Consider the following 10487-nt stretch of genomic DNA (forward strand, 5'->3'; position numbering starts at 1 on the left):
TCAGCCGTACTTACTGTGCAGGCTTGCGTCTTATTCAACGACTAGCTAAGCAGTGTATGCGACATTTGTCGGACTACCTCGGTTAAGTCAGCTTACATTTAGCAAACAAATTCAAATAAATTTGATTTAAATTTTTCCTAATACCCACAGCAATTAACAATCAAATCTGATTAGTAGGGAAACTATTTTAGTGCATAGCTCCTGCAGACCGCACGAGCTTACCTGTGCGAGCGCAATCTTTCCTACTTTTCACATGTTACCTCGGACATGCTTCTTCCGCATTGTGTCCGTCGCACTAGGCGTTGCAAATGCGAAACATATGTTACTTCCTGCACTTGCAACGCACCAACAAACACAAACAATAGTGGCAATAAACAGATTGCGTTGCAGTCTATGGTTTTCCCAAATTGGAGTTTCCCAAACCAACAACACAGTGTGCACAGCGCAGGTTGCGAGTGAATGCGTGCCTAGTGTGCCGTATGGCGGTGAAACGGCACTGACTCACAATGTCTGTCCGTTCGTCAATTCGTCCGTCTAACTGTCGGTTTGTCTATCTTCGGTTCGTTTCATACTTGCATTCGCTGCGTCTATTTATTCCTTTCGTCTGCGCGCAAGTGTTGCTGCTGTAGTATTTCCCACGCCGTTACAAGTTCGCCGCACCAACACTAGCTGGCGGCATTACTGTAAAGGTCATCTTGTTAACGTTCCGCATGTGCGCCTCTACGCCTGGGGAATCCCGCACTGCCAGACAGCCTGTCGCCAGCGTTGTTGCCCAATTGCCTACCTGTGCTGCCGGCAAACGTCAGCGATCCGTCCGTGCCGCAGTGGCAGAGGCGGTTTGGGCTAGTGCGTTGTCCACTTGCCTTGTCACTTCCAAGTTCCTAGAGTTCATATGTTTATGCTATGGCAATGTACATTTCTCGCCTTCTTTGTTTGTTTGTATTTTGATTTGCTTTGTACGCTCACGCGTACTCAACTTTTGGTCACACATGTGTTTCATATTTGATTTGGAATTCCCCTATTACACCTAATGTGGAAATTCCACTAGCACCATAACGGCAAAAGCAACCTTCATAGCGAAATCTGCGCTGAGCCGAAAGTGTATTTGAGGCTTGTAGATCCTTTCGGCGTCATTTCGCTGAAGTAGCAGACTCTTGAGTACTTTCGTTTGATGGGAGTGATCACCGGCGGATTTCAATTGTTTTTGTAGTTTGTTTTTAGTAGTACAATAGTGTTATAAAACTATTTATTTTGGCGACTAAATAATATTACTCTCCGCCTCTCTCTGTCTCTCGCGACTATGCGTGGTATTTCCCGCGTCCGCGCGCGAAAGTGGCTTTGGGGAAATACGTGATTGAAATATTGTTTGGCGATTTTAAGTAGAAATACGGCTGTCCTTAAGGTACAAACTATTCGCGAAAGGTCAATTGTGCGGTCAGCGTAATCAGCGCTCACAATGGCCATACAATACACTTGATAGCGGTGGACCGCCTCGAAACTAAGACCGTGCGCAGTTTGTTCAAAGTGATTACCTTGAAACTAGACAGTCAGTAACATAACTTTTTTTTTACACAAAAGTCGAAATAACATAAAAAGTTGTATAGCAAGGGAAAACATAGTTTTGGAAAAGTGATTACTTAGAGAGTAGTCTAGGACCAGGTTCCTTTTTTGCATAAAACCCTCAAATAATTAAAAAAAATATTGTTTTTTAGTAGTCTGTTGACTGGTTAATGTGTATCTAGACTGAAAGTTGTTAAACTTTTACTTGCAGTAAGGAAACGATATTTGCGCCTCCCTCACCTCGGATATAATTTCTTTACATACATTCAAACACAGTACACATATTCATATAAATATGCCTTATCAAATACTTTTGCTCACTTGCTAACCTCTTCATCGCACTCTCTCTCCCCTACAGTCTCTTCGATACGAAGGTGCCGCCATCGCAACGCTCCTCCGGCTTTCACATATCGGACATACTCAATTTGGATGGCAGCGAGCTGAAGAACGGCGTTGTGCCACCTCATGCCGCTGCCGCTGGTCCTCACAGCCAAACGGATATTAGTCAACATGCGCAGCAGCAGCATCATCCCAGCCACCTGCCCCATCATCTGCCTCAGCATCACAATAACAATAACACCAGCTTACACAACAATAATAATAGTAATAGTAATGGTGAGGCTCACAGCGCACACTTAACACCACCGGCATCAGTTTTGGGCGCCGCCGGTTCCAACAATACCTTAACGGTACCCACCGATGATCAAACAACGCAACATTCCACCGGCACCACACCAACACCAGTAACTGGTGGCGGTGTAGTCAATGGCAGCGATGCCAACGGACAGTCAGTTACAGCACATCATCAAAGTTCCGCGGCTGTGGCGGCGAATGCTGCCTCAGCGCAGGCCACCGCTCACCTGATAGCTAGTCACCATAATGCTGTGGCCGCGGCAGCCGCAGCCGCTGCCGGACAATATTTGCCAAAGAACTTCACCAGCTTTAGTGATGAATTGTCGTCGTATCACCAGATGACACACACTGTGTTGGCGCATCCGGCGCGTAGCGCGTGGATTAAAGAAAATGAGCTTTATGGTGAGTAAAAGAAACCGATTTTTTGCTACGTTTTTTTAGCGAAACTGATTTCACGGAAAAGCGATTGACTTTGCCTTGACTTTTAACAGTAGTCTTAGGTGAGGCAGCAGTGTGAGACCCCAGAAATTGGTTCCAAACACGAGGAATATGTAAAATTGTAAAAAAAAAAACTGTCCTTGTCCCTTTAAGCAAGAAATCCCAAAAGTTTCTTACAATTCGTGAAAACTAAGAGAGAGAGACCCCAAAACTTTATACAAAAAATCTCAAGAGCTTTTTTAGAGTTCGTGAAAGCTCTCATAAGAGCTTTTTCGAAACTTCTGAAAGGTCAAAAAATGAGCTTTCCGCTGAGATATTAGAAAGCATTTTGGTTCAATCTGAGTTTGATATTTCAGCTTCATAAAACTCGAAGGAACTTAAAAAACAACTTAATTTTAAAAAATGTTGTGAGTTCTAATATTTTCAAAACGTTTTAACCTATTATGAATAACCCTGGAAACCTCACCCCTACCAACTCGTATAAAAAACAACAAATTAAGCTTATTTAACACTAATAAATCCCCATTACCTAGGCAACATAACCACACTTTTCTAATGACTTAATAACTGCAGAACAGCGACCGGGGAAGGGGTAAACAAAACAAAAATGTTATAAGACAGCTGCTGAAGTTCTCAAAATAGCGGGCCAGCGCGCTTCGGGACGCATATAACGGTAGTGCGTGACAATTTAGCCAAAGTGCAAATTAAAACGGACACCGTTGGAAAATTGAAGCCACGAGCGGCGTGCATTTAAACAAATATGCCTAATCCTGAAGTGTAAACTAGCGAAAGCGCCATAAGAGCACAACAAAAACAACAAAGAAGAGTCAAACAAATATGATTAGACAAAATTTTAACGTAATTTGGAAAATACGAATACACCTCGTAAGAAAAAACCGTAAACCGAAACAAAAACAAAAATTAAAACAGAAAAAACGAGGCAGATGCCAGCGAGGCCTCGACGCAGAGTTCGAGGGTTCATTCGCTCGCATAATTTGCGGCATGCGTGGTTGCCATATATGCCAACGCACCACATATTGTACATAGTACATACTTCCACATATGTGTGTGTGTGTTCGGGGGGTGTGTTAGTGTGCGGTGATGTTAAACATCTGCCTCTTGTCTTGTTAAGATTGCAATATACTCGTCGTATCGATATTGTGTTAAATGAAAATAACTTTTTAACTTACAATTAATGACAAGCACAAACCTACCTAACCTAACAAACCCAACAAACGCAGCAACAACAATACTTAACCCATAAAATGTTTGCAGAGTTGCATTGCGGAAGTAGAAGCCGGGCAGAGTCATAGACGTCAGCTAATGTGACTAATTGTATTTGATGGCCGGCCTGTTGTTGTTTTGCTTAGTATGTATGGCCCTCACCGGTGCTGTGATGGTGGTGGTGGCTGTGCGTTATGCGTTGAGCAAACAAAAAGGTTAACACGGAAAATTTGTCGACAATTTAACGGCTACGCATTGTTGTATTTATACCTTTGGTGTTGCGGATACACCCCCCTTTCGCAATAGGACAAAGACGGTACATGGATGCGAGCTGCTTTGAAAGTGAAATTAATGTCTGATTTCGGGAGACAAAAGTCCTATGAGGATACATATGTAGCATCAAACCCATTGAGGTTAGTGTGCGGCTGGGCTGGCATTTTTATGCGCGGGATTCATCGGAATTCAAACTTTTGGTCGACAAAACACGAATTTGTGGATCGTGAGAACTTAGCCTTAAAGTCAGTGGCGAGTTTAAGAAAACAAGCGGCTTTCAGCTTTCATGGAACCGCAACTGCAAGAACTTACGTCCAGAAGCGGAGCTGAGATAGCTCTAGCTGTAAGCTGGAAACACTGAAATATCACCGCATTCTGATATTTTCGACCGCGTCTTGAAACTTTTCTAATTAACAGCTGCAATTCTAAGCTTTTAGTAGTTTGCTTGTATTACTTTTGCTTAGGGACGCGCTCTCCAAACTATATGAACTCTAAATGTTTTGTACTATGAGCTCCACAAGGACCTCTACAGTGTCATTTTAAAAGTAACGGGGGAAGGTGAATATAAATAGATCTTCCTGAACTCAATTAGAAAAATAATAATAAGCAGTCTTTCATTAGCATTTTCTCTTTCTTCCTCCTTTTGTGCAGTTAGCTATTCATAAACTAATAGCATCAATTAAATGCCCGAACCTCCTGTAGTTTTCACAATCCCATCAATCTTATTGTATCAATGAAATACACACACATTATCTGCTGAACCCTACCTGAGCTGACTCGTACTCCCTTTACGCATTCATTCATTCATAAGTGAACAAACCACAATACAAGCGCGCGCTCTCTCACTCACACACCTCACTGTACATCTCTCCGTCGCTTGTTAACCTACAGCTAGCTGATTTCCTCTATGGTTGCCGTGATTTTACATTCTTTTATTTGCTGTTTTCAATGGCTCAGCGAGCGGCCTCACAAATTCCCTTAACCGATGACTTCAGAACGCACTGACTTTACTTCCTCTCTAAGCATACAGCTCGCTCATCTACTTCCTACTTCCAGCGCTTCCTCCATTTGTCGGTTATCTTTCCACTGACCTTTCCATTGCATTGTTGTTGCATTCCTCTTCGAATACCTTCGTGGGCATATGAAATGGCCGACAGTTGCAGTGACAGTGACTGTGTATGGCGACACCCCCCGTGATGAGTTGCATTTGAGCTGCTCCCCCTGGAAACTCGTTTTGAATTGTTGAATTGGTGTATAAAAAGTAAATACTGTTAGCCGTCGCTTGTCCGCCCTTTGTTAGACTTCAATTGGGCTTTGTGTGAAAAGTGAAAACCTCAAATGAAGGTGTGATCTAATCCGTGTGCCATCCTTCCGGTTTCCCTCTCTGCCCGCATTGTTAAATCATTGCGTCATTGTCATTGGCATTGTGAGCGATACGGCGGCGAGATCGGCGCGCAAGAAATGATTGTCAATTTTTGTTGTACATCAATTTATTTCCGCCCAAATACAGAAAAATGACGGGACACACTGTTTGTTTGTCCTCCCATTGTGCTTTGTTTAGAGGCCAATAAATTAAGGTATTTTGTAGTGTTGCCGCCCAGGATACGAGGCAGAGTTGGTGCTTATGGGGAATAAGGGACTCGCATTGCAAGATGAGCAATGTGAAAACAATGACAAAAGGAAGTTCGCAATTGAACGGAAAGTAAGACAAATTGAATTTTTGATAGTTGATGGGCGCTAGAGAGCCGCGTGAAGCAAGGGATTTTGGGAACGCTTCGAAGCAGCGAATTATAGAGAAAAAGAGACAAGGAAGAAGGCGACTCCAAAATCTCTTTGGAGTTGAAGTAGACTGATGGGACTGCGCTAAAGACATAACTGAATATTATTGAAATAAATTTTAAGGGACTAAATTGACCAAGCCGCACAAACCAGTCCTGACAGCACTTATTTAGTGTAGAATCTTCCACCTACCACACTGAAATTTCAGTAATGCAACATAAACTTTTAAATCGCTTCATTTTGCAACAACTAATAATACCTTCTTTTCTTTTTTCTCTCTGCAGGCATGCAACAGCCAGCCAGTCCTGACAGCACCTCACCACACACCTCCGAGGTCTCCTATACCTACATTGGCTCCAATTGCCAAACCTCGCCAGCGCTCTCTGGTGATTACAAAACCTACAGTCGTTCAGCCGAAAGCGATGCGCTCTCCGTCGGCGATGCCAACTCGTTGCATATGCAAACCCATCCCGGTGCCGCGGCACACCAACAGCTGCATGCGCATCATCAACAGCTCAACAAAAGCATGCCTGGTAGTGGTGGTGGTGGCGGCGGCACAGGCGCGGACAATACCAGCGCCGGCGGCTCCTCCTCCAACCCGCACGACGACAGCCTCATTGAGGATGGCATCGAGGAAGATATTTTGGATGATGAGAACGATGAAGAAAACGGTAATGGCTCAGCCAATGGTGCCGACGGCATGCCAAATAAGAAACGTAAACGACGCGTGCTCTTTACTAAAGCCCAAACCTATGAGTTGGAACGACGTTTTCGCCAACAGCGTTACCTATCAGCGCCGGAGCGCGAGCACCTCGCCAGCTTGATACGGCTAACGCCGACGCAAGTCAAAATCTGGTTCCAAAATCATCGCTACAAGACGAAACGCGCACAAAATGAAAAAGGCGTCTACGAGCATCATCCCGCCATGCATCCGCACCATGCGGCCGCGTTGCCGTCGCCGCGACGCGTAGCCGTACCGGTTTTGGTGCGAAATGGCAAGCCATGCTTGGCCGATGGCACGAAACTGCCGCAGGATTGCATGACACAGCAAATGCAAAATGCGGCTGCAGCGCATAATTTGGTGTTGCATGCAAATGGCGCCGCGGCCTACCAACATGCGGCTGCAGTGGCAGCAGCGGGTCTGCATGCAGCGCATGCGCACTCACATCAGCGGCCATGGTGGCCCTAATATTGTTGAGAACTGGTGGATCGGATGTGGCGACGTGGAACTGGCGCTGGTGCAGTATGAAAATGAAACAACAGTAAAAACAGCAATAACAAAAGCGTTTTGGGTGATAATTTTGTGTAAGCTTCAACGGAGGTAGACTTGAGCATATGAAAGCTTTATTAAGCTAGTATTCATGAAAGCACAAACCAGCAACTATCGAAAGCTTCGTATTATGAAAGCTCAAATTGGTGAAAGCTTCATGCTATGAAAGCTCAAATTGATGAAAGCTTCAAGTTATGAAAGCTTCATGTTATGAAATCTTCATATTATGAAAGCTCAAATTGATGAAAGCTTCATGTTATGAAAGCTCACACGCAAATTAAAATTGGCTGGAAAACATTTTTTTGAGACAGCAGTTGATATTTTAACGACGCTACTCGAATATTGGACAATAATTTCAAAAGCACAGAAAAGTAAACAAAAACACAAAATACACAAACAATTTTAGTGTCGTATTGGCAGTCTCTGTGGTGCAATAAAATCAGTAGAAAAATGAAACTTCATAAGAAATTTTAATAAAAGAGGCAAGCACCATTTTGGAAAAGTGTAAATAAATTTAAAAAAAAAATTGTAAATATCAATAAAAATGTTTTCGTGTTAAAAATATGTTGTAAATAACTTTATTTGAATAGTGTTATAGGAAAATAAATAAATTTTCATGAAGACTTTTCAAACAAATAAAAAATCTGAATTTAAGCTCTTTTCAAATATTTCCACGTTCCAATTCACACTTTTGAAGTAATTTTACGCTTTTCACATTATGCGAAAAGAAATGCAAACTATACAATATATTTAAGCCAAAAGTATACCATAAACATAGTTTAAAGTTATGTAATTAAGTAAAAAACACAAAATATTGGAATTAACAGTTACTAAAATTCAATATTTTTACTAATTTTTAAATTTCTGTACAAACCGTGTGTAAAATGTCTGCTACAGTACCACAAAAATAGTCGAAAAAGCAGTTTTGAAAATTCAAAATTTTTAAAAAAATTAATTTTCTAAAAAAAATTATGACAATTTATCAAAAAAAATTACCTTTTATTATCTATTATAGTAAATATATAAATAGAGTATGTTTATGTAAAACTGTAAATTTTAACGTTAGCAAATTCAAAACTAAACAAAATTTAAAAAATAATAAAAATATCAATATTGGTATATCATATGAAAAGATTGCAGTTTTTTATCATATATGGAATGGCAGCAAATCGCTAATCGCCCAAAATAAATATTTCTTCGAACCCAACAACAAAATATTTTAGAAAAGAAAAAAGACCCAATCAGCCACTTGCCTTACCCACATACTCCCTTACACATTCCAACACTCTATCTCGCTCGCTCGCTGCAGATTGTAGATTGTTTCCTTTATCGCGCTGTGCCTGACTTGCGTCATGGCTTTTGTTTACCCCACAAATTACTTTTTCATGCCTGTATCTAATCTGAACGCAATCTTCTGACTATTTTGACTGCCGAGTTTCATCCGTATTGGTAGCACAGTCTTAACTCACGCTCGTACAAGCCTTATCGCTCCAATCGTAACGGTATTTATAGTTCTGCTAATTACGAAGACGAAACAGCACCAATAAACAGATATCTGACAATAACATCTACAATTGCACAGAAATGTGTAATCTTTCCAAGTTCAAAACTAAGAAAACTTATCGAGCGTATTGTGTGAGAGACTAAAGCCCAATGTCAACAAACTGATTGGACCTTATCAGTGTGGCTTTAAGCCTGAAAATTCAACAACGGACCAGATATTCAGCATACGCCAAATCTTGAAAAAAATTCGTGAAGAGAGAATCGATACAAACCACCTCTTCATCGATCTCAAAGCTGCTGTAAACAGCACGAAAAGAATGTCTGAATTTGGTATCCCCGCAAAACTAATACGGCTGTGTAAACTGACGTTGAGCAGTACCAAAAGCTCCATCAGGGTCGGGAAAAACCTCGCCGAACCGTTCGATACCAAACGAGGTTTCAGACAAGGCGACTCCCTATCGCGCGACTTCTTCAATCTGCTGCTGTCGTCGCACTCGAGACTAGGCCTTTCCTTCGCTTAGAATTTGCAATTGGGGCCACGTTGCGAAAAAAAGAAACGACTGGCGATTTACAATATGAATAGACAAGTTTTTCCAGAGCTGGTTAATTAGAAAGCATATGCCAAAATTAGTTGGCAAAGATAAGTTATAAAGCTTCTGTTGTCTGGACTATAAACCGATGATACAGAATGAAGGTTCGTTTGTATTACAAAGCTCGGATTTATAGTTGTCTGAGAGACATTACATTAATCTTTACTGATAGCAGACATACAGCGTTTGTCCGGAAAATAATAGGACTGATTTTCTTCCGCCTCGGCTGTACTTTGGAGCGATTCGGTAGAGGGCGTTCCTAGCTACCGAACGAGCGGCTGGTCAGTCGTCTTCGAGCAGCTAGAGAGTCAGGACAAATATTTTCGCGCGACGTGTTTCTGTGAGTGGTGAAAGCCGAAAATGCTGCGTTCGTTTGAGCAGAGGAACGCGATTAACTTTTGTGTGGAAGGCCGGGAAGTGGTCGCAGATAAAGACCGTGCTGGGCAACCTGTGACTTCGACATACACCGACTATGTGACTCGTGTGCCCAAAGTTTTGAACTCAGACCGTCAGACCATGAATTTATTCCTCCTGGACAAACCGTCAACGCCAAGTTTTACGTGGAAGTCCTCAAGAGACTCAAACGAAGGGTAAATCGGGTCCGACAAGACATCGCAGCCGAATGAAAGTTGCACCACGACATGGCCGGCATCCCAACGCTTCCGCAGCTGCCCTACATCGTCCTTTTTTTAAATCGACTCAGTCCTATTACTTTCCGAACAAACCCTGTATCAATGGATCTTTTCGCAAGACCACGCCACCTGTGGCCGTCGGCTAATCTAAATTGCCAATAATTGGCATTACTTCTCAGTCGACGACGTAGAAGCACTCGAGCTCCAGCGCTATTGTATAAATCATGTCGACACAGAAGCAATACTTCAAAAAGACAATGTTCCAAAGCAAAATAAAAAAATGCGACGCCACAAAACACTTCTCCATTCAAGTACAGCTCTCGAGTGTCTCATAAAACAAACGAGTGTTCAACTAATAAACGACAAATTAAATTACACATCATCAGCATTGACGCCGGCAAAAGCAACGTGATGAAACACGGCCCGGGGTCTGCGTCATCCGATTTGGAAGTCATTTTTAGAGGCGTCATCACTACCATGCTTTGTCCGTGCAATCGCAGTGACAAGTACAACAAGTGCCATAAACACTACACACAACAACAAATAAAAAATAACAAATGCTACAACAACTTTACGTGCGATGTG

General features: G+C 42.2%; 1 protein-coding gene across 1 annotated transcript in view; it reads left to right on the forward strand.

Annotated features, from left to right (window-relative positions):
- LOC105230433 (homeobox protein vnd) overlaps window positions 1-8309 on the forward strand; it is a 34389-nt gene extending 26080 nt beyond the window's left edge. The window contains exons 3-4 of the mRNA XM_049455853.1: window positions 1919-2595; window positions 6192-8309. Coding sequence (XP_049311810.1) covers window positions 1919-2595; window positions 6192-7096 — 1582 coding nt within the window. The 3' untranslated portion in view covers window positions 7097-8309. The remainder of the gene's footprint in view (window positions 1-1918; window positions 2596-6191) is intronic.
- The last annotated feature ends 2178 nt before the right edge of the window (window positions 8310-10487 follow it).

This window comes from Bactrocera dorsalis, chromosome 4 (assembly GCF_023373825.1).
Source record: "Bactrocera dorsalis isolate Fly_Bdor chromosome 4, ASM2337382v1, whole genome shotgun sequence".
Lineage (NCBI taxonomy): Eukaryota > Metazoa > Arthropoda > Insecta > Diptera > Tephritidae > Bactrocera > Bactrocera dorsalis.